Source organism: Haliotis rubra, unplaced genomic scaffold (assembly GCF_003918875.1).
Source record: "Haliotis rubra isolate DU_JTF1 unplaced genomic scaffold, ASM391887v1 Scf49, whole genome shotgun sequence".
Classification (NCBI taxonomy): Eukaryota; Metazoa; Mollusca; class Gastropoda; order Lepetellida; family Haliotidae; genus Haliotis; species Haliotis rubra.
Genome location: NW_025767179.1, coordinates 91,861 through 118,099, shown reverse-complemented (window position 1 = coordinate 118,099; position 26,239 = coordinate 91,861). Strand labels below are relative to the sequence as shown.

Below are 26,239 nucleotides of genomic sequence, written 5' to 3'. Positions count from 1 at the left end.
CATTTCACTCATTGTCAACGTCTTTAATGAAATCGTTCTGATCCTGAATTCTGGCATTCCTTCTTTGTTTACGTGTACTCCAAGTAAACATCGCTGTCCCGGATCTATAGATACAAGAATAGAAGTATCACAACACCCCATATTTTTCATTGTATCATTGTTACCATTAACAATATCAAATGAACTTATCCAAACCTCAATGAAACTTACTATCTGGATGAAGTGCTGATAAGTATGGTCGTATGGCGTTAACACGCGCGGTAAATTTCAATATTCCGGCATACAATCCTCAAGAAATCAAATAAGACTGACTGACTGAGTTTAGTTTTACGCCGCTTTTAGCAATATTCCAGCAATATCACGGCGGGGGACACCAGAAATGGGCTTAACACATTGTGCCCATGTGGGGAATCGAACCCGGGTCTTCGGCGTGACGAGCCAACGCTTTAACCACTAGGCTACCCCACCGCCCCCCGCCCCAAATCAAATAAGAATCAATAAAAGACCACAATGTCAATATTGGTGTAACCTCCACCAACTGCAATAACATTCGTGACCTTCCTGTATCAGAGGTTGAATTTGACGTCCAGGTATAATTGAGTTCCATTCATGGAGGTCTTGTTCCAATACATCAAGATTTTCTACTGGTAGATTCTGAGATCTGGACTCCTGGCGAGCAAAGGTAGAGCTGCTACAGCCTCTTGACGAAAGAAGTCACGAATGGCATAAAGACCGGCCTTGTGTTTACAGGATGGTCATCGAAGTGGGGTACCAACAACAGTGTCTAGACTGTCATTTTTATACCGTTGTTCATTCAGTCCACAGTCATGTGTGAGGTACCTCCTCACCATCAATGAAGCCCAGACAAACGGGACATGCTCCAGGGTCCTTTGTCCATATACAGTTTTTCTGCGGTGCAAAACACGAGCTCGGCTAAAGACAAATTCGGCCATCAGTCGTAAACAGAAGACATCGACTTTCATCCGACCAGTGGACCCTTGTCCATGACGTCAAACTCCAGTGACATCGAGCTTGACACCAAGTTAGTAGTGCTGTTTTCTGTTCTGGGAAAAACAGCGGACGTCTGATGCGTCGTCTGGCTTTATAAACGGCCAATTTCGACGATTTTGGACCTTTCTGTGGAAGCCGCAGTGTTTAACATGTCACTTGACATGAACGGATGAAGCCGTGTAATGGAGGAGGGATGTATCCTCCCTCGGTCGACCTGGACACAGACGGTCCTTAACGTCATTAGGTTGCTGATGTTATCTGGCCAATCGGCTTATAGTCGATGGACAACAAACATTATTATAGGATATTTATATAGCGCACATATCCACGCAACTAGTGCATGCTCAAGGCGCTGGTATTTTGTCCCTCTATCATTGGATGTCTATTTCAACGGCACATCGTGTTATCAATCTCAACTCCCTTGGGAGTATACAACTCTTGCTGTCACTAGGCGCACCGAGTTATTGTGGCTTCCTCATCCTAACGAGGTACCCATTCATACCTGGGTGGACTGGGACACATAGTCACAGTACTTTGTCCAACTTCACTGCACGTTGCTGTACCCGCAACTATGTGTTTGCACGTATTCATGTGACCACCATTTGGTCATATACCAACAACAGCCTTCAGTGTCATGCAAGTGTTCCGCATACCAATAACTCAAAGAGCGGTTGTGAGTTGATGAGGCCTCATATTTGCTTGTCATCAACGAAATCAATCGATGTTCGAAGTTATCGAACTTCAACAATACTTTACTGAAACTTGGTATTTGCTTAATGACGGGTACACGTTTTGCACGTGATGCTCGCCTTTCATTGTAGCACGTGCGTATCTAAAATCAATATATGGTGCAACCGAAGGGTCGAAATAATCATACAAACAAAGTCATGATATGAAAAGAGATCAAATGTTTTGCTATTTTTTTTTTCATGGGTATATATCGTGTAATTCTGTTGTCCAAATCACTCACACAGCACATCGGTCTATCCAACAAACGTAAATGCATTACCAGAGAATCCCTTCTGAATATTCATCACGATGCGATGCGACGATAAATTAATAACTGACTCGAATGGCCCATGTGTAATTATCCTGACATAACTTTATATTCAACAAGCGGACAATACCTACGTGACAAGCCTGGTGTAATAAGGCAGAGGGGTGTCGAGCTGTATTCAACAGTTGACAAAGCTAACACGTGCAGTATTATTGATGGCGACTGAGAATGTTAACCCAGCCTATGTTCTGCACAGGACAGCACAATGCGAGGAACTGCTATTGTCAGTACTTAACAATAAATTGCCAAGTGAACATGTACGGTGTTATTAACTATAGCCCACGTACGTTCTTTATAAGTAATGCACATAGTTATAGGTAGGCTGTTATTTCGACACATGTGGACTGTTGTAAACGTTGCACTTTCAAACAGCCTTTAACGTTGTGCTCTTTTCGGTAAGTAGACAATTTAATAATTTGTTCATTGAACAGGTTTTACATTACCGTGTTTAAAACATTAAAACAAGAGCACAAGAATACTTATTATGGTTTATATATCCTCATACCGTAGTCATCATGTAAATGAACGCAGGATCTCCATACTCGTAGCTAGAAGAACCAAGCTACAATTGCACCAAATTGCAATATCCTCTTGTTCATGTACAAAGTGAAATATTTCAGTTTATGGTATACAAGCGCGTCGATCATTTCATTGATAGTTTTGGGTCTACTTTATTAAACATCAACATTTACTGTACTTTCTGGTTTCCAGTAGATGAGAAAGTCTCGTCAAGAAAACATCATTCAAACATTAACATCAATGAACCCAACTTTGCCTCTGACCTGACATTAACTACATTAACTCTAAGTGAAACGCCACTTGGTAAAAACAGCGAATCTTTTTACCCATTGTATTGAATTTACCTTGGACTCTAACCTGTTCAAATACTAGACACCAGGTCCTCTAGGGCTAACTTGTATTTATACACTTGAACATGTAATTAGAAACTGACAAACATAATGCCTCGTCGCAAAAAATACCTAGTTCTTTATTCATCATATTGATTAGGTCGCATGCATGATAGACCATTCATCCTGGGTGAAATAAAGTACATTGTATTATTATACCAAGCAATAACGTTGTTTAATGCTTCATCACACACAAGTTGAAGACATGCGTCATAAAACAATCATCTAATTCTCTCAGAGTCAAATACATATGTGTGCATGTGCGTGTGTTATATCACTGAGGTATCTCAGTGGGCTAGCACTATAAAACCAGCTTCAGTCTGGGCTAGTACAAGCAGCCGCACATACACATTACACACGCATGCACGTCGTCATATGAGCGAAATATTCTCAAGCACAACGTAAAACCCAATTTCACCTCACCTCATCGATATCACTGAGTATGCAAAGCAGGTAATACGTAAGTTTCAGTGGTATGAAACATCTATACACCATTTTATATCTGTCATTCCAGGGCAAGACAACACCCAACAGCTGGAGTGCTTGGCTTTTCTCCACAAATACCCATGGCGGAAACAGCGACAAAACACAGGTGTGCACGAAAAGGTGAGCATATCCTGCCCAGCCGTCCCGAACACATGCATATGCAAGTCAGTTGGTCACTTGAAAAAAACACGGAAACACATGGCACATGTCAAAACAGATATTGTCCACCATAACACCTTCTGGCAGTTTTAGTAAGACCTTGAATGTTGAAACCCTGACAAAATAAATATAAATATTTGGAGCATCTGCACAAAACTATGAGGAAACACACTGTAGAAGAGCATGTGTTCACTACTTTTGACCTAGAGAGTGAGTTAGGTTTAAGGCAATACTCCAGCAATATCTCACGGGGACGCAAAAAATGGGCTTCACACGTTCTACACACGTGGGGAATAGAACCCCAGACTCTCGGTGACGAGCGAAGGCTTTACTCAGGAGGCCACACCAACTGACAGGACGTCACTAAATATATTTGAAATCAAGTAACACATCGTAAGTCTCGACCCTAGCACCCTTAGTTGGTACAGTGGACCCCTTAAATTCTTACTGAGGCTTCCCTTGACTGGATAAATCAAGGTAGGTTCATTTTATGAACAAAATAAATTGTTAGTGTTGTCGTGTCAATACATTCAACGTCTTTTCAGTTGTACATTGTTGGCATCATTGACAGTGTATGCCTTTACACATCCGTACCATTATTTCCTTTTGTGAGTATACACATGTATGCCCTGGCTGCCATGTATAGAATACGGAGATGAGAAGAAATGAGATGATGTTCAAACAATTATTCTTCACATGTGGAGTTCTGAGCATTGTTCTGTTATCCACATGGTAACACGGGCCTGTGTTAATTAATATTTCAAAGTTCGTAATTCTTTGGAGATTGCCTCCTGAGACCCATCCTGTTCTTGGCTATAGCGGAACGCCACGGTACAGTGCTCGCTATTGTTGTAGCCTTAAAACTTTATTGACACCTTATGTCTCATCACCAAGGGACTTCTGACATTAATTTTTTACCTGTAGTACAACGCTTAACGAAGCATACACTCTAGGTACATATGAGTGGGTTACGGCAAGGACGAGTCCTCAGAGGACTTGTGTTCTATGAATATATACTGAACACATCTTATTGTCCTGGAACAGTTAGCTGTAGTGTAAGTGAAGTATCAGCCAGGTCATACGGAACGCTTGTCAGACATTTCCTGGATTATACAGCTGCTCCTAACGGTAGGTAATATGGGCCTGAGTTTTGCCATTTTGTGTCATACAAGGATAACATCTAGAGCCTTTGTCATTCTACTCTATTTGTCTATTTGTTATACCATTTACGTTGGACACGTTCCAACATACTAAAGCAATGGCATGTGGCTCAGTCTGGAAATGAGATGTGTCCAGTTGTACAGTATATACTGAGACGGGTGTTATATAGTGTCTGGAGACACAATATCGCAGATATTGAACATGTGTGATATGGTTTAGTCTGGAGATATGATATATAAAAATACAATATCGTAAATATTTAACATGTGTTATATGATTAAATCTGTAAATAAGATATTATTATACAATGTCGCAAATATTGAAGATGTGTTATATGGTTCGATCTGGAGATACAATATCGCAGATATTGAACATGTGTTATATGATTCAATGTGTAAATAAGATATTATTATACAATGTCGCAAATATTGAAGATATGTTACATAGTTCGGGGGGCGGTGGGGTAGCCAAGTGGTTAAAGCGTTGGCTCGTCACGCCGAAGACCCGGTTTCGAATCCCCACATGGGTACATTGTGTGAAACCCATTTTTGGTGTCCCCCGCCGTGATGTTGCTGGAATATTGCTAAACGCGGCGTAAAACTAAACTCAGTCAGTTTATAGTTCGGTCTGGAGACACAATATCGCAGATATTGAACATGTGTTATATGGTTTAGTCTGGAGATATGATATATAAAAATACAATATCGTAAATATTTAACATGTGTTATATGATTAAATCTGTAAATAAGATATTATTATACAATGTCGCAAATATTGAAGATGTGTTATATGGTTCGGTCTGGAGACACAATATCGCAGAAATTGAACATGTGTTATATGGTTCAGTCTGGAGATATGATATAAAAAAATACAATATCGTAAATATTTAACATGTGCTATATGATTCAATGTGTAAATACGATATTATTATACAATGTCGCAAATATTGAAGATGTGTTATATGGTTCAATCTGGAGATAAGACATATTATACAATATCGCAAATACTGAACATGTGTTATATGGTTCAATCTAGAGATAAGACATATTACACAATATCGCAAATATTGAACATGTGTTACGTGATTTAATCTGAATAAGGGCTATATACAATATCGCAAATACTGAAACATGTGTAAGTGATCCCCTCTGAATTTATGATTTTGGTGTTCTGCACAGCAACGCTAATCCACCAAACAGTGTATACAAGATATGGAAATCCATCTTAGATCAAATTAGAAGACTTTTTGCAAGCAAACTAATGTTGATCTGTTTACAATTTATTGATAGTGCTTTGTTTTAGAATAGCCTCAATATGATGCTGACTTGATTAGGACTTGACTTACAAAATGAACATTTTGACATAGTTATGTAAACAGTGAACCTGATCCAGTTATTTTCAACCGTCTTTCCATACAGGTAGCACGGATTATACTTTAAAGACTGTCCTCCAAAACCTCAATCTAGGAATTGTAACCAACATGGCGATGGCAGCGAAGCTTGTGAAGGATCCGGTCAAAAGACCTGTGGCAAGACCCTCACCTAAGCGGAAAAGTGGGGTAAGTTGGTATTCAACTTCACTATTTCGTAACTTGAAAGAATTTATATCCTTCACGATTATGCATTCCGAGTAAGCCACGGCTGTATGTTGATGTCCGGAACAACTACCATGGATTTTATTATCACAATTTTTGTCACCACAATTTAACCTTTTATACCCAGTTGAATTCTTTGCAGATAATGCAGACTGATTGTGTTGACATTCTGAACTTGTGTGAGTAGTGCTGCTACAGCAGTACAGAGAAATTACTATTATGCAGAAGTAGTGTTTGTTCGTGTATCGTTGTTAGTATATTGTCTACATATACACAGACGTTGGGTTGTCATTTTGCCACGGAATATAATACCAGCTAGATATTGACTGAATCACTCCTATAATATTAACACTGTTGTACTTTCACAAGTGGACAAGTCCTCTAACACGACACATTATAATATCGACTTTTTGAAAACAGCGAAATCTGAGACTCATTGATCCAGAATACGTTATGTCAAAACCCATGTTTCAACACAAGCGCTGCTGGAGACAGCAAGATATGACTTAGATCATATACAAAATGTCTTGGACACTTTGATTCAACAAGATCATATATATATAATGTCATGAGACTTTGATTTAACTAGATCATATACATAATGTCATGAGACTTTGATTCAACTAGATCATATACATAATGTCTTTGACACTTTGATTCAACTAGATCATATACATAATGTCTTTGAGACTTTGATTCAACTAGATCATATACGAAATGTCTTTGAGACTTTGATTCAACTAGATCATATACATAATGTCTTTGAGACTTTGATTCAACTAGATCATATACATAATGTCTTTGAGACTTTGATTCAACTAGATCATATACATAATGTCTTTGAGACTTTGATTCAACTAGATCATATACATGTCTTTGAGACTTTGATTCAACTAGATCATATACATAATGTCTTTGACACTTTGATTCAAATAGATCATATACGAAATGTCTTTGAGACTTTGATTCAACTAGATCATATACATAATGTCTTTGAGACTTTGATTCAACTAGATCATATACGAAATGTCTTTGAGACTTTGATTCAACTAGATCATATACATAATGTCTTTGAGACTTTGATTCAAATAGATCATATACATAATGTCTTTGAGACTTTGATTCAACTAGATCATATACATAATGTCTTTGAGACTTTGATTCAACTAGATCATATACATAATGTCTTTGAGACTTTGATTCAACTAGATCATATACATAATGTCTTTGAGACTTTGATTCAATCTTAGATCATATACATAATGTCTTTGAGACTTTGATTCAACTAGATACATAATGTCTTTGAGACTTTGATTCAACTAGATCATATACATAATGTCTTTGAGACTTTTGATTCAACTAGATCATATATATAATGTCTTTGAATGTCTTTGAGACTTTGATTCAACTAGATCATATACATAATGTCTTTCACATTTTGATTCAAATAGATCATATACGAAATGTCTTTGAGACTTTGATTCAACTAGATCATATACGAAATGTCTTTGAGACTTTGATTCAACTAGATCATATACATAATGTCTTTGAGACTTTGATTCAACTAGATCTTATACGAAATGTCTTTGAGACTTTGATTCAACTAGATCATATACATAATGTCTTTCACACTTTGATTCAAATAGATCATATACATAATGTCTTTGAGACTTTGATTCAACTAGATCATATACATAATGTCATGAGACTTTGATTCAACTAGATCTTATACATAATGTCTTTGAGACTTTGATTCAAATAGATTCTTTATACATAATGTCTTTGAGACTTTGATTCAACTAGATCATATACATAATAATCTTTGAGAGACTTTGATTCAACTAGATCATATACATAATGTCTTTGAGACTTTGATTCAACTAGATCATATACATAATGTCTTTTTGAGACTTTGATATACCAATGTCTTTTGAGATCAACTAGATCATATACATAATGTCTGAGACTTGAGACTTTGATTCAACTAGATCATCATATACATAATGTCTTTGAGACTTTGATTCAACTAGATCTTATACATGAAATGTCTTTGAGACTTTGATTCAACTAGATCATATACATAATGTCTTTGAGACTTTGATTCAACTAGATCATATACATAATGTCATGAGACTTTGATTCAACTAGATCATATATATAATGTCTTTGAGACTTTGATTCAACTAGATCATACACATAATGTCTTTGAGACTTTGATTCAACTAGATCATATACATAATGTCTTTGAGACTTTGATTCAACTAGATCATATATATAATGTCTTTGAGACTTTGATTCAACCAGATCATATACATAATGTCTTTGAGACTTTGATTCAACTAGATCATATACATAATGTCATGAGACTTTGATTCAACTAGATCATATACATAATGTCTTTGAGACTTTGATTCAACTAGATCTTATATGAGACTTTGATTCAGCCAGATCATATATATATATATATATATAATGTCATGATAATTTGATTCAACTAGATCATATACGAAATGTCTTTGAGACTACTAGATCATATTGGAAAGATCACTGAAACCTTCATTCGATCAAATATGAAGCGTTCTTGAGACTTTCATTCGACTTGATTATATCTGAGATTTTATTAACAAATATTTTATTAACTCAAAACTAGTTTAAATGTGATGGCAAGCTCCAGTACCCAGCACCTGCGTATGGTTGTATGGTATAATCATAGTGCAGGAAATACAATTCAGTGAGTTTAGATACATGGCATATGTATCAGTCGTTTTATCAGTATTGAAACATTATTTATTAACCAGCCATTGGGACTCCATGTATATGATACCTTAGTCTCATTTGGGGCTAGACCGTGAGAAGGGCGGTCCCTGATCGAGTTAGCGTGCTGTATGATAAAGTCTCACATCAATGCCTACAACACCATAATCCGGCCTTGACAAAGATGCCTATGTCCCCGATGTGTTCCGCGTCCAGCTGAGTGATGACCAGGAATCGTACAGCACTGTTAATCATATTTTAGACACAATTTGATACCAGCATTCTCTTACTACCCCTTGAGAGGATTCTGGATGTAGGCTGGAGGGCACTTGATGAATTAGGGAATATCGTGAACGTTCCAAAGGGAACCCTTGCCTCGCTGAGTAGCTGTGGAACCAGTGTCAAGATGCACTGTAGACACCACTACAATCAAATCACAGGGCAAGGATTCGTTCGTTGTTTTACTGGGGGTACTTTTAATTTCGAGTAACTAATAACTCACCAATTTGGGTTTCATGGCTTTGTACGGACGTAAACATCCACTTGTATCTTTGAATATTTAGACTTTGGATCATTATTGTATTTTGTGAACATTTAAGAAAAGCGTTCAATGCTGGTACCATGGATGTTAGTCTCTGTGCTCTGTGTAGGGACAACCTTCACAATGTTCTGTGTTGGGACAATGTTCACAATGTTCTATGTAGGGACAACCTTCACAATGTTCTGTGTAGGGCCAATGTTCACAATGCTCTATGTAGGGACAATGTTCACAATGCTCTGTGTAGGGACAATGTTCACAATGCTCTATGTAGGGACAATGTTCACAATGCTCTATGTAGGGTCAATGTTCACAATGCTCTATGTAGGGACAATGTTCACAATGCTCTCAATGCAATGTTCACAATGCTCTGTGTAGGGTCAATGTTCACAATGCTCTATGTAGGGACAATGTTCACAATGCTCTGTGTAGGGACAATGTTCACAATGCTCTATGTAGGGTCAATGTTCACAATGCTCTGTGTAGGGTCAATGTTCACAATGCTCTATGTAGGGCCAATGTTCACAATGCTCTGTGTAGGGTCAATGTTCACAATGCTCTGTGTAGGGACAATGTTCTCAATGCTCTATGTAGGGACAATGTTCACAATGCTCTATGTAGGGACAATGTTCTCAATGCTCTATGTAGGGACAATGTTCACAATGCTCTATGTAGGGTCAATGTTCACAATGCTCTGTGTAGGGACAATGTTCACAATGCCTGTGTAGGGGGTCAATGTTCACAATGCTCTATGTAGGGTCAATGTTCACAATGCTCTATGTAGGGTCAATGTTCACAATGCTCTATGTAGGGTCAATGTTCACAATGCTCTATGTAGGGCCAATGTTCACAATGCTCTATGTAGGGACAATGTTCACAATGCTCTTTGTAGGGTCAATGTTCTCAATGCTCTATGTAGGGTCAATGTTCACAATGCTCTATGTAGGGACAATGTTCACAATGCTCTATGTAGGGTCACAATGTTCTCACAATGCTCTATGTATGGACAATGTTCACAATGCTCTATGTAGGGTCAATGTTCACAATGCTCTATGTAGGGACAATGTTCACAATGCTCTATGTAGGGACAATGTTCACAATGCTCTATGTAGGGTCAATGTTCACAATGCTCTATGTAGGGACAATGTTCACAATGCTCTATGTAGGGTCAATGTTCACAATGCTCTATGTAGGGTCAATGTTCACAATGCTCTGTGTAGGGTCAATGTTCACAATGCTCTATGTAGGGACAATGTTCACAATGCTCTGTGTAGGGTCAATGTTCTCAATGCTCTATGTAGGATCAATGTTCACAATGCTCTATGTAGGGTCAATGTTCACAATGCTCTATGTAGGGTCAATGTTCTCAATGCTCTATGTAGGGTCAATGTTCACAATGTTCTGTGTAGGGTCAATGTTCACAATGCTCTATGTAGGGTCAATGTTCACAATGCTCTATGTAGGGACAATGTTCACAATGCTCTATGTAGGGACCAATGTTCACAATGCTCTATGTAGGGACAATGTTCTCAATGCTCTATGTAGGATCAATGTTCTCAATGCTCTATGTAGGGACAATGTTCACAATGCTCTATGTAGGGTCAATGTTCACAATGCTCTATGTAGGGACAATGTTCACAATGCTCTATGTAGGGACAATGTTCACAATGCTCTATGTAGGGTCAATGTTCTCAATGCTCTATGTAGGGACAATGTTCTCAATGCTCTATGTAGGGACAATGTTCTCAATGCTCTATGTAGGGTCAATGTTCTCAATGCTCTATGTAGGGACAATGTTCACAATGCTCTATGTAGGTTCAATGTTCTCAATGCTCTATGTTGGGTCAATGTTCACTAGGATGTTTATGCTGAACACAGCATCCTGGTTCGTAAATGTCCCGGGGTAGTAATGTCCAGAAGTCAATGTCTACGAAAATTCAGGCCCTCTTGGTTGGACCATGTCTAGTAGCTGTTTAGTGTTCATGTTCCAGAACTCAATGTCCACTTTCATAGAATTAAGTGAAACATACTTACAGAGTAACTCCTAAACATCTAGATATTCTTTCAGTTATACGCATAACTATCTCTGTCAGATCAACTAGTAAAATTCTAAACAATAGCAGTAACACCTACCTTCTTCAGAACCATATTATTATTATTATTCGATGATATGTAACATTTACGGTATACATTTTGGTTTTGCATTCATCCGCCACAAATATAGGAATATTTTTATGAATATCACGACATACATAGATTAAGAAAAAGACAGATCATTTAATTCAAACGACATTGGATAATGGCCAAGATTAATGTCATTGGTTTGGAAACGATTTCGTTTTTATGGCAATTGAAGCTAATATGTTTGTGTGTTGCACTCGATATTTGGACCAAGGTTAAATATATTGTAATATTTGATGCTCTGACAAGAAAGATGAACTTGTCTATTGAAATGGGCTCAAGATAGTTTTGTCTGATTTCAATGACAGTTGCCCTGCCCTGCCCTGCAGGATTGTCTTGTCCAAACTCGACTATTTACAGACCGCTCCTATAAAGCTGGAATATTGCTGAGTGCGGCGTTAAACAACAAACGAACAAGCATACCTTAATTAATGGTTTTAGTCAAATTCAGTTTTCAAGTGTATGGTTTCTTTTGCTCATTAGTTTTACATGGATTGATTGATGAACACTTCATAACAAATGTAAAACCCCGATAGACGCTCAATGTCGTGGAGTCCTTCCCTATGTCATTTTATAAGTTAAAATAGCCTGAGATTTGCACCTTGTCAAAACATGAACCTGTCTTTACCAAGTGCAACAGTGGCGAGATTCGAAATCACATATACCTTACAATTAAAACTTTTCACCTTACAATTTACAATACCTTTCTCCCTTACTCTGTGACTCTGGCTACAGCGTCGAAAAGGTTGTATTTGTGTGCAAAGCGTACCCTAATATATCATACTGTATGAATGTTGATTCCATATAGTACACAGAGCACCAGGTGTTCATCCGCATCTGATGATTCCTACATACAGTTACTGGAACACTTTCTGTCCGTAAAAGCATACACAAACCTTACACAGTATCCCTGACACCGTCACTGACACAATGTATATCCGGCACCCCCTATATATACGCCGTTCAGTGAGAGTATGCCAGGACCTATTGCAAGGGTGGAACCAAATGATACATAATACAGCCCAATGACTATATGAACTTGCGGACATCTTTGACATGGGGTTTATTGGTGTTTTGTTGGTGCAGCAGGAACAGTATACGTACCATGGACACACACAGTGTAGTTGGTGTAATTAGCTTGCTGTTTTGTTAACCCAATATTGTAGTTTTACATTTGAGATAATACGGTACTTTGTAGTGGAAAGAAAGATGGATGGTGTGGTGTTTTGGTCGACCGTGGCACGACAACGTGTCTTCAGCATGTATGTCGCAATACCGACCATATGTTATAATGTCAAAGCTTTTTCCAAGCATCATTGCTTCATCTTAACAATAGGCTCACTCTTACGAGTGGCCGGAAATCACGTTGTAAATCGTGTTCCAAAACGTCCAGTTGCCATACTTCCGTGTTAAACCCGAATGATGAAACGACAGTAATTGATGAGAGACTTACACGAGCCTTTATTCCGGATCCCACCCACTGCTTCTCTTCAAACCCGATTGAAAAGTCGTGGAACGTTAATATGCATCATCTCAGCGAACAGAGTTAAATGCATAATTCAATATGCAACTATGAAGCATGACGGGAAATGCCAAGAGAAACATCATGTAAAAGAACTCTCAGTCCTCATTTAGATTTCAAATGTAGATATACGTAATCCTTTGAACAAGCCAAACGACATGAAAGAACATTAAGGACTGGCTCCTTTAATCTTTATCGTTCCTCGTTCTTGTGCCCAGGCAAATGGTTGGAACAAAACGTCTTTCATTGAAACTGCTGCAGCAGCCATTCTATGCATGTTGAAATGTCATGATGAAAGCTGCGCAAGCTAATCCTCCTCATATGTCTAAATATCATTTCATTAATAATATAATTGTCTGTTTTGTGTATTTTTTTAATATATTTCGCTTTGGTACGTGCCATTTGCAAATGCTTATTATTGTTATTGTATTAGAGCCGTGGTCCGTTACCAAACAATAATATTGGAACATCAGTATGGTAATAACTTAATACCACCCCATCAAAAACCTTTGCTAATTGACACATCTCCCTATTAATAATGCATTGTCTCCAGATACAATGATGTCAGTGTTTCGCCCCACATGACCAGGGCGATATGTCACGTGGGTCCCAACTGGCCCCTGCACCTCCAAATGACCGCTGTTGGCCACTCCGACGATGGCCACGTGGGCATTGCTTGGCCTTAACCGCTGCGCGCTATCTACTTATGTGATCATTTTGCTATTTTCCGATTAACTGGCATTCCTGACTAATCTGTCGGCGACACGGAGTAGGTAGAACTAATCAAATAATAGCAGGGGAGGGGGGAAGGGTTCCACTCATTTGGCTATCTATTGTTTGCATTTTTCATTTGGGGTTGGGTTTGGGGAAAATATTGGAATACATCAGGTAATGTTTTGTGATAAAGGGCATGAAGGTGACGCATTTGGGGTTAATCATAACGTACTGATAACAAGTCACACTTAACGAAATCATAAATACGTTGTTGTCCTGTGTCCATGTGATTCAGATTTAGAGCGTATGTTGATGTCGGGTAGTTTATGGGTATCAGCTTTAATATCGTTTATGCCGCCCCTGATATGTGTCTGATATATCCGACTTAGCGGCCCTCACAAAGTCTGAAATGTAAATCTTGTTCATCAGCATCTGATGATTCCTACATACAGTCACTGGAACACATTCTGTCCGTAAAAGCATACACAAACCTTACACAGTATCCCTGACACCGTCACTGACACAATGTATATCCGGCACCCCCTATATCTACGCCGTTCATGACAAATTGTTTATACAGTAAATCCTACATACCGTCCTGCAATATTCTGTATCCGGCACCCCTATACGCCGTTCATGACAAATTGTTTATACAGTAAATCCTACATACCGTCCTGCAATATTCTGTATCCGGCACCCCTATACGCCGTTCATGACAAATTGTTTATACAGTAAATCCTACATACCGTCCTGCAATATTCTGTATCCGGCACCCCTATACGCCGTTCATGACAAATTGTTTATACAGTAAATCCTACATACCGTCCTGCAATATTCTGTATCCGGCACCCCCTATATCTACGCCGTTCATGACAAATTGTTTATACAGTAAATCCTACATACCGTCCTGCAATATTCTGTATCCGGCACCCCTATACGCCGTTCATGACAAATTGTTTATACAGTAAATCCTACATACCGTCCTGCAATATTCTGTATCCGGCACCCCTATACGCCGTTCATGACAAATTGTTTATACAGTAAATCCTACATACCGTCCTGCAATATTCTGTATCCGGCACCCCTATACGCCGTTCATGACAAATTGTTTATACAGTAAATCCTACATACCGTCCTGCAATATTCCGTATCCTGGCAACCCTACACGCTCCCATGACAAATTGTTTATACAGTAAATCCCTACATACCGTCCTGCAATATTCTGTATCCGGCACCCCTGATGATATCATGTGTTTATACGGTAAACCCTACATACCGTCCTGCAATATTCCGTATCCGGCACACCCTATACACTCTCCCTGACATATTCTGTATCCGATAAACCCTTCACATCCTCCCAGGAATATTCTGTATCCGGTAAACACTTCACACCCTCCCTGACATATTCTGTATCCAGTAAACCCTTCACACCCTCCCTGACATATCATGTACCCGGTAAACCCTTCACACCATCCCTGACATATTCTGTATCCAGTAAACCCTTCACACCCTCCCTGACATATTCTGTATCCAGTAAACCCTTCACACCCTCCCTGACATATCATGTATCCAGTAAACCCTCCACACCCTCCCTGACATATTCTGTATCCGGTAAACCCTTCACACCCTCCCTGACATATTCTGTATCCAGTAAACACTTCACACCCTCCCTGACATATTCTGTATCCAGTAAACCCTTCACACCCTCCCTGACATATTCTGTATCCGGTAAACCCTTCACACCCCCCTGACATATTCTGTATCCAGTAAACCCTTCACACCCTCCCTGACATATTCTGTATCCAGTAAACCCTTCACACCCTCCCTGACATATTCTGTATCCAGTAAACCCTTCACACCCTCCCTGACATATTCTGTATCCGGTAAACCCTTCACACCCTCCCTGACATATTCTGTATCCAGTAAACCCTTCACACCCTCCCTGACATATTCTGTATCAGGTAAACCCTTCACACCCTCCCTGACATATTCTGTATCTAGTAAACCCTTCACACCCTCCCTGACATATTCTGTATCCAGTAAACCCTTCACACCCTCCCTGACATATCTGTATCCGGTAAACCCTTCACACCCTCCCTGACATATTCTGTATCCGGTAAACACTTCACACCATCCCTGACATATTCTGTATCCAGTAAACCCTTCACACCCTCCCTGACATATTCTGTATCCAGTAAACCCTTCACACCCTCCCTGACATATTCTGTATCCGGTAAACCCTTCACACCCTCCCTGACATATTCTGTATCCAGTAAACCCTTCACACCCTCCCTGACATATTCTGTATCCAGTAAACCCCTTCACACCTCCTGACATATTCTGTATCCAGTAAACCCTTCACACCCTCCCCTGACATATTCTGTATCCAGTAAACCCTTCACACCCTCCCTGACATATTCTGTATCCAGTAAACCCTTCACACCCTCCTGACATATTCTGTATCCAGTAAACCCTTCACACCCTCCTGACATATTCTGTATCCGGTAAACCCTTCACACTCTCCCTGACATATTCTGTATCCAGTAAACCCTTCACACCCTCCCTGACATATTCTGTATCCAGTAAACCCTTCACACCCTCCCTGACATATTCTGTATCCAGTAAACCCTTCACACCCTTCCTGACATATTCTGTATCCAGTAAACCCTTCACACCCTCCATGACATATTCTGTATCCAGTAAACCCTTCACACCCTCCCTGACATATTCTGTATCCAGTAAACCCTTCACACCCTCCCTGACATATTCTGTATCCGGTAAACCCGTCACACCCTCCCTGACATATTCTGTATCCAGTAAACCCTTCACACCTCCCTGACATATTCTGTATCCGGTAAACCCTTCACACACTTCCTGACATATTCTGTATCCAGTAAACCCTTCACACCCTTCCTGACATATTCTGTATCCAGTAAACCCCTCACACCCTCCCTGACACATTCTGTGTCTGTTTAACCCTTCAGACACATCCTGACATATTCTGTATCCAGTAAACCCCTCACACCCTCCCTGACATATTCTGTATCCAGTAAAACCCTCACACCCTCCCTGACATATTCTGTATCCAGTAACCCTTCACACACCCTTCCTGACATATTCTGTATCCAGTAAACCCCTCACACCCTCCCTGACACATTCTGTGTCTGTTTAACCCTTCAGACACATCCTGACATATTCTGTATCCAGTAAACCCCTCACACCCTCCCTGACATATTCTGTATCCGGTAAACCATTCACATCTTCCCTGGCATATTCTGTATCCGGGAAACCCTTCACACCCTCCCTGACATATTCTGTATGCGGTAAACCCTAGCATCCTCCCTGACATATTCTGTATCCAGTAAACCCTTCACACCCTCCCTGACATATTATGTATCCAGTAAACCCTTCACACCCTCCCTGACATATTCTGTATCCGGTAAACCCTTAGCATCCTCCCTGACATATTCTGTATCCAGTAAACCCTTCACACCCTCCCTGACATATTATGTATCCAGTAAACCCTTCACATCCTCCATGACATATTATGTATTCAGTAAACCCTCCACACCCTCACTGACATATTCTGTATGCGGTAAACCCTTCACACACTCCCTGGCATATTCTATATCCGGTAAACCCTTCACACCCTCCCTGGCATATTCTGTATCCGTTAAACCCTTCACACCCTCCCTGACATATTCTGTATCCAGTAAACCCCTCACACCCTCCCTGACATATCCGGTAAGTCCTGTAAATTCTATACATCGCCCCAACATGGACTGTATACGGTACACCCTAGGAAAGTGACCCGTCGCTTCCTTCCTCTGCCTCTACAGCCGACTTCCCGTTGTTTGATTCTATCTATGCAACAGCTAGCGTTTGTTCTTGCAAATGAGCCATCCCATCTCACCAAACACATGGCATAATGGAAAAGTTATGGAAATCACAACTCCTCACAGATTCTATGAAATACAATTGTTAAAATTTAATGCTAGGCCGAATATTTGACCAATCGCATAATCAAGGCAAATAAGATATAATCCATGACTAGTCAATGAGAAAGGTCAGCATGCATGTTTATGGCAGCGCGAGACAGCGGTCGCTATGTTGATGGCTGACCCAGACCTATATCCCGCGTTCCCTGCACGTGCAGGGCATTCTGCTGCGCGTTTTCTGCCAACATGGATACCCCAACCACTACAGCTAGTGCCACGCCAGAGGTAAAGTGACTAATTTCTGTGTCGTTTATAGATTTATTGTCATGGCTGCCAGATGTTCGTGTTGTATAATAGAAATCTGGGTATCGACTTGGCCGTTGTCAGCCACGGTCTTGTTGACAGGGAATTCTTATATTTCACTTCGTGTTTGTGTCATGTTTCTTTCGGCTTCATGTATTTTTAACAGTTTCTTCATAACATGCGTGAAAATATCATCCTGATTCCTAGAATTTCCAAATTATTGATCACGTATTGATATTTATCGATCAGCGATACGCTGTGTATGTAGGAACTGCCTGTGTTCGTGTGTTCCACGGGTGTTCTACTCTTGTTCCAGAGTTGTGAGGAACGGAAATGAACGCCTTCTAATAACCCGGTTCCAGTATAGGACCAAAAGGTCTAAATCGATCACATGTAATATGGAGAATGCTTCAACACCCTGATATTGTTCCTGTTCTGTTGACTAGGTTGTTTAAGAAGGGATAGCTGACTTGAATTTGGGATGGGTGGATATCTGTGGTGGCAGCAACTCGCTGAAGCTATACATGTTTTCCAAGCGGGTTGTTATAACAGCTGCGTGGCGACTGTCGCCGTCTTATCGTTAATGTTATATGGCCAGTGTTCCCAGTCTGTGCACTGTGTTGACTCAGTGGGCATTTTCCTGTTTCCATGTTATACTACATGACAACAGACTTCATCATGCTTGCATAAATGTGAGTGATGTGTGTGATGTTGGTCTGACGCCACTTTGAAAACAATTTAATTTTTATCGATATGTATTGTTGAAATAGTGACAAAAGAATTTCGATAATCATAATTACAACATACCAACGTTAGAAAATACCCAGTTATGATTATTAACGATACAGATAATTGCTTTTGGTGTTAAAGTCAAAAAGAGCGGTGAAAAGTGATTTACTAATACATCAGTGACGACACCGGGTGTTCATGAAAAGGGTTAGCATGTCCTGTTCTAGCTGTAGCACCCGCCTCTAACACAATCTAACACAATAGCGAGTTGCCTGACACGACACACCAGTACTCCTATCACACAACATATGTGTAAACCAGACAATCCAGTGATAAACTTGACATTTAGTTTCACGATAGTGCATTTACTTATTATAATGAAACTTAAAAGCGATATGTTCATTTTGAATTACGTCTCGCATGTTCAAGTGTGGAGATTCAGCAGAAATAACTGCTAAACACACATCACTATGTCAGAGGCATGTGTTTATAAATCACTAATAAATAACGATGATACATATATCAGGTGTTCGCGAAACGGTTAGTGTATCCTGCCGGGCCAGGGACACCAATCACAAACCCCAACTACTTGTCCACCATGAAGATGGGCCTGAGTCCATTGTCACCCTGCGAAGGAGGTATTTATGTCTAGGCAACTTTCTTTAAATATCAGGACAAGCCATCCTAATTTTTTCTCATTAATCTGTTTCAACACAACTGATGGAAAAGTCAAACTGACACAGGGCGTTGAAGTGGCGGGACCTGTTGACCGAATATATTGACGAGATCGCGAGTCGTATTCATCATCATCGTATGCTGCTACGGCTTAGGCCGCAGACCACAGCTGCGAACTATTTGTGAGATTATCATGACTGGCACAATTCATTCGTAATAAATCTAAGTCACGAAGTAACAAACCCCTTTCCATAATCATAAGAAATCCACACATATGAATCCGACGTTACCACAGGATTACAAACACATGCAAATACAAAGCAAGTGTTCATCTGAACAAACTAACAAAAACAAAATATGGTAAGAATCAAATCAGCCTAATGCTTAAAGCGTCCGCGCGTCACGTCGAAGGCCTAGGTTCGATTCCTTACATGGGTACAATATGTGAAACCCATTTTTCGTGCCCCCAGCCGTGATATTGCTGGAATATTGCTAAAAACGGCGTAAAACCATACTCACTCACCTATGTCCTGGATGAAGAGTACTGTTCTCTTTCTTTTACGTACACTTATATTTAGGATCAGGAGGTCACTCTCGAAGTTTCTTGATTAACAGAGATGCAGTGTATTCAGACCCTCGCGGTTAGGATCAGTTGTTCTTAGTTCGTACGAGCTGGAGGTATTTCAACGGCGGGAGTAGTGTCGTGTCCAGATGCATGTTCAGGAGAATAGCCTCATCATTAAGCTATTAAATAACGGCCGATATTCTTCTTGAAACCAGAGATCTGGGATTACTTTACATGAACAATAATGTCAGCTCTAAAAGTAGTTCAGATTCTTATCTCGGTGTTGTTGTCTCTACGGCAGTTCAAGGTCATCAGCTGAATATTGCAAATGAGCGCGAAAGGACGTGTGCCCCAATACAAACAAGTTTTGAGTATCATGTAAAAAAATATTGGTAAATTCATAAAGTCATGTTTAAACCTTTCACCGGCTGTGTGTTCAAATAATCCGCGATACACGATGGTATTGTTTGAAGAATGATTTCCAGATGTATAAATATGTTTACAATCGTGACTATGATGTCACATGAATCTACACGCATTGAACTCACACTTCGTGAAATACAAATATGGCATCATTCTAATACGACAATGGATATTTCACAGAAAAGTTAGAATCGTTCTACCCTGAACTATCTTTCTACATCATTCCCCCAATTCATTGTGTAGCTGATGTTAAAAGTATTCTCGTGTAAAATAACATGTTTATGTCATATTTTCATGATTGTGCACGAAACAAAATGTCAGTGTTTTTTAGATGACGAGATAGCATATACACTGTATTTGACAAGGGGAGACACATGTTTATTTCATTATGAATATCATTATTATTTATGACATAAATCCGAAACCATTGTGTTGTCATTTATGCAGCTTTGGGCCTTCATTTTTCGTGAGTGAAATATCGATGATATATTATCAAATACAACGTCATATAAAAACAGCTATATCTTGGAATTCGAAGGATTCATCCAGTAATTATCCTGAAGCTGCTTCGGTGCACATGTTTCTGTAATAAAACCCGATGTTATTACTGCACTATGAAAGTCTAGATAAACACAATATCAGTCTTATTTACAGTTAAGAAAGGTGTCCAGAGCAGAGTCAGTTTTGATAAATTCTTTACATGCATGAAATTCTCAAAACTTTATCTATCAGAACTATGGGTATACGACTTGTAGGGGTTTTCCATGAGATAACTATTTGTTCGTTTCACTGGGTTTTCCATACAGTGGTACCAGTTGCTGTTGGTAACAAGGTCATGTGATGACGTCACTTCCGCTTCCTGTCTGTTCACAGACCAATTCCCTACTTATTCCCGTATAATAGGCAGCTCCCGACTGTAACATACATATGGAAATCTATAGAAAGAGTTGTCTGTTTACCATGTCGCTGTTGAGTAGACAGCGTCTAGACGGGCGGCTGGCTATTAACATTTTCCGAGCAAGTGACATGTTTTTCATTATTTTCTAGAAATTTGACAATTAGAGCCGAATGAATGACAAGGCTATAATTACTCAGTCATTGCATACGTCAAACATCAGTCAGGTAAACAGCTATACATCTTAGTTTATCAATATACAAGTACGGATTCTTCAAGCTGTGAATGGAACAAAGTCTCTTTTTGAGACCATCTCTTGGAAAAGGTACCAATATTGATCTGTGTTAATTCTGTTGCTCTGAATGAAGACAATGATGACACAGCAGGTTCGCTGTTCAATTATTCAACGCCATGCGACATTACATAGACTCGGGATGTACTCATGTCTTGTGACCAAACCTTACAACATGAGGTTGCCATGAGAGATGAACCGAAGAACCATAAACATGGAGTTTGTCAATATGGTGCTTGACGCTGTCCCACGCCGTGACGTTGGCACAAAGACTTCACCTCTCTTTACGGCTCTTACAGTTGACAATATGTTATAGTTCTAGACACTGGCATCTTCTCTTTCAATAGTATATGTGTACGAGGATATTGACACCTATAGAGCAGGAGCATTTCCGGGAACACTTGGAGTCAACACAGAGTTATGTGATGCACAAGTTTGCGTACCTGTTGAATCTGTTAAACCACTGAATATATATATGATAACAGTATGTTGAGTGTTGTCAAGCCGATTGTCAGAAAATGGCCACAGTGTGAAGAGTGTCTGGACTTTGAGGTTTCCAGAATTAAATTGTGACGAGTTCCAGTGTTCTTAGATTGATTAGTCCCTGCATATGTTTTGATTCTAGTATCTTCAGAAGTACAGCCAATCGTGTCTTCGAATCAAACATCCCTACCGTCTATTAACAGAGCATCAGGTTGCATGACATATTGGCAGAGTGCTCAGCGTGATCCAGAAAATCTAGATGGCAATAAACCATCATATCTACCTAACAGCTGCTTTTACACGGCGTGGACTGGCCCGATACCGGCATGTATTTATTGTCCTGTACGCTTCAGGACAATAACCTATATTCCACGCTCAATGCTTGGTTAAACATTATAGCATTGTCGAACAAACACAAGCGTCTATGTTTGCATAGCATGACCACCCTGGTATCAGTCTTTGTTTATGTTCCAGCCAGGCTAATACAAAAATATAGATGTCAGCCTAGCAGTGTGCACATCTTGCACCAGACTCAGTCATCCCCCTTGTGAATTTAACCTAATATGACAAGCGATTTGTTTATTGCCAGAGCATTGATAGTGTGTTGAGCGAACCAAAATAGGAATCGCTATTTTCCGGAAAGGAATATTAAAACCGCGTAACCTTTGGAAGTGCTGATTGCTGTAATGTGATAAGAGAACGGAGGGGCAGCGCACAACCAGAACTATGTCGGCTAGTCGGGGTCTCCAAGGAAATGGATAAACTTCCTAATAGATGTTGCTATGACAACGAATGTCAACATCTTGACTACAGAGTATTATTTGTGACAATATCTTTTTTCGTTAATTCCTGTTGGTCGAACTCTCGTAGTGTTTTGGTTGGCGGGCAGATAAAGGTGTGTGCAGGCGTGCTATTGCAATATGCCTGCTATCGCTAGGCACCAACGGTCTTGGCAACGTTGTCCTGAAGAATAAGATATCGCTCAGTCCGGACTTTCAGTGGTATTATGAGGGATAAAGCCAACAAGATAAGCTGATAATACGCCTACAAGTCTCCATGGTGGTCGCATTATTGCGAGGCATGTTGTGTGAGGGTTCACACAAAACGATGAAACAATGAAACCGTGAACCTTTGTTCATGGTTAACACTTGCAGCACTTCGATTACCAATAGGGCGATGTAGTTGCTTAGTAATATGTTATGATTTCACTTACGTTTCTACCCATGAAAATCAGGATCAGATTGATCTACAACATATCGTAATTGTCGGGTGTTTAGACTTCCTGACATGTTTGATGCATGTCATCTTATCCCATCTCCCATCTATGCTCATGATATCAATCACTGGATTATCTATTCCAGATTCTATTATTTATATAATGTCAACAAATAGCTGAAATATTACTGAGCGTGGCGTTAAACAACCAACCAACAAGTTGATTATTGAAACCTCAGCAATATTCCAACTTTATAGGTTTTCTGTGAACAATCAAGATGGACCAGACAGACCAGTTTATGTTGGAATAATCAGCAGCGCCCCCTGCCGTCGCGATAAGGCGATAGCAGTGAAACAAGTAATCGAGCCTAACCGCCCCATCTATTTCGCCAGCTCCTATGACCAGAATCGGTTACTTGGGACCAATTCAACCCCAGGCGCCTCAAGAGAGTCAACGCGCGGGGCAATTTAACAGCCGCTGAAAATGATTCACTGAGGACGATAGAAGAAGATGGCGTCAAGGTTGTTACACGAAGCATATATTACCGAAGCTAATGGTCACAGAGAGCTGGATCGTCTCCAGATCAGAATCCGTGCTGCTAATTCAGACCCGTTATAGACATGCTGCACTGCGCGGGCTGGTCACTGTGACCAACTGCCTTGTCAGTGACCGGAGACGATTCATCATTTTCATCGCCTACGTTTCTTGCAACAAGAACAGTTTTCAGCAGCTTAACCTGTATCTCATTCCAGTCATACAACAGAAGGAGTGTAGTGTTACTAACCCAGGCTAGTACTGGCGGTGTGCTGTTACACACGTCGTGAGAGACGCCCTCTTCTGGAGCAGGTGGCGTGTTAGCCGTCATCGCCACGGAGGGACTTTTCATTGGTTAAGTCAGCACAAGCCGAACTCCAACCCCTGGGTGAGCCAGGAATGTGCTGAGAGAGATTGCTATTCCTTCCAGTTTCGACCTCTGCAATATGCTACCGTCACAATATTATTTCGCATTATATGCCATTTTTGACCAATTTATCATCCTCACCACGGCAGTTTAATCCCCTGGAGAGCGTTCACCATAAACACTGCGACGTGTCTACATCATCATCATGGTGAATTATTCACGACGTTTCTTGATTGACTGATTATGTGAGGATGATTTGACAACTCGTCTATAAGTATATCAGCAGCATGCGCTTACAGTGAGCAATATTGTTATCGCAATATGTGTACTATTCTTGTAGCACTGGCACTTCAACACGACTAATCATTGATTTTCGCCTGAATACAGGCTTAGGACAGTTTCCAACAGAAACTATGTTTCTTATCTTTGTATCCGGCGGCTGGAATGATGATTACAGGGTGTTCCGGTTTGAAAAGGTGGTGCGGTGCAGAGGGGGTGGTAAAGTGTATAAAGGGGTTGCATTGTGTAAATTGTGTTTGCATTGTCTTGTGGATGCATTGTCTTGTGGACAGTGGATGCAGTGTAGACAGAATGCGGTGTATGGAGGGTGCAGTGTAGAGAGAATGCGGGGTTTTGAGGGTGCGGTGTAGATAGAATGCGGTGTATAGAGGGTGCGGTGTATACATGATGCAGTGTAAAGATTATGCAGTGTCTGAGGGATGCTGCAGTTATATCGGGTTGTTGCAGTATCCAAAGAAAGCTGCAGGTTACAGGGAATGTTGCAGTGTATGGAGGGTGTTGCAGTTTGTAGAGGATGTTGCTGTGTATAGACGATATTGCTGTACAGATTATTTTATCCTTTCAACCTGCGTGGTTCAAGATGTTTGTAAACCTCTGGTTATCGGTCAGGTGTCAGCAGTCCCAGTCTATGTCAGTCTATAGAATCTGCAGATTATCAATCTTTGTCATAGTTTCACCAAGTTCTCATAACTACAAAAGTTCAGCGTCCGTCAACATATCATTTGATCCCAGAAGTACCGAAGTATATTGATTCCAATGCACGTACAACATCGACGTAGAACTGCCACACGTGTATCTTATCATAATGTATAGGGACTTCTGTAATCTTCTGAAACATCACCTCAACCATTGAGGCAGAAATGCTTTGTTAAATAACGCATACAATATTCATCAGTATGGCCGGATAATGGAGTATACATTTCACTCTGACAGATCCCTCATTCAGCAGTAACGGCCATGATCATTTCGACAATGAGGGTGATCTAACATTTAACAGAACGTCATTTCTAATTCAGAGACATGTTCTGTATTGATGGCTGGTATATTTGTTCTCTGGATGACAAAAACAACCTGCTATACTCTCCGACGTCCTGCACACCTGCGCGCCAGATAGTCTTTTGCACCTGGTTCTGTCTGCCTTGTCCTCCGTATCCTGTACATTCAATACATCAATGTTGTTTATCGCTCAGGTGTGTTGTCTGCTTGTATGGTGACTCTGGTAATATATCAGTTCACAAAGTGTTCTACTGCTAATTTAATATGTGGGTAGTGAGTGTTGAATTCCATCGCTCTAAGTACAGAATTTGTATTGGTAAGTATCAGTAAAACAGTTCATGTTGTTCTGAACTGCACACCCATTGCTCTGGCAGTGACTGATTTGACATGGTGTTATACATCTATCACTAGCAGTGTCTGATTTGACATGGTGTTGTC

The 26,239-nt window shown here is 40.1% G+C and overlaps 1 protein-coding gene across 1 annotated transcript in view; it reads left to right on the top strand.

The window, feature by feature from the left end:
* The first annotated feature begins 4,595 nt into the window (after nucleotides 1-4,595).
* Nucleotides 4,596-26,239, top strand: part of LOC124291284 (neo-calmodulin-like) — an 85,397-nt gene continuing 63,753 nt past the window's right edge. Inside the window, exons 1-2 of the mRNA XM_046728257.1 lie at nucleotides 4,596-4,749; nucleotides 6,201-6,340. Coding sequence (XP_046584213.1) covers nucleotides 6,263-6,340 — 78 coding nt within the window. The 5' untranslated portion in view covers nucleotides 4,596-4,749; nucleotides 6,201-6,262. The remainder of the gene's footprint in view (nucleotides 4,750-6,200; nucleotides 6,341-26,239) is intronic.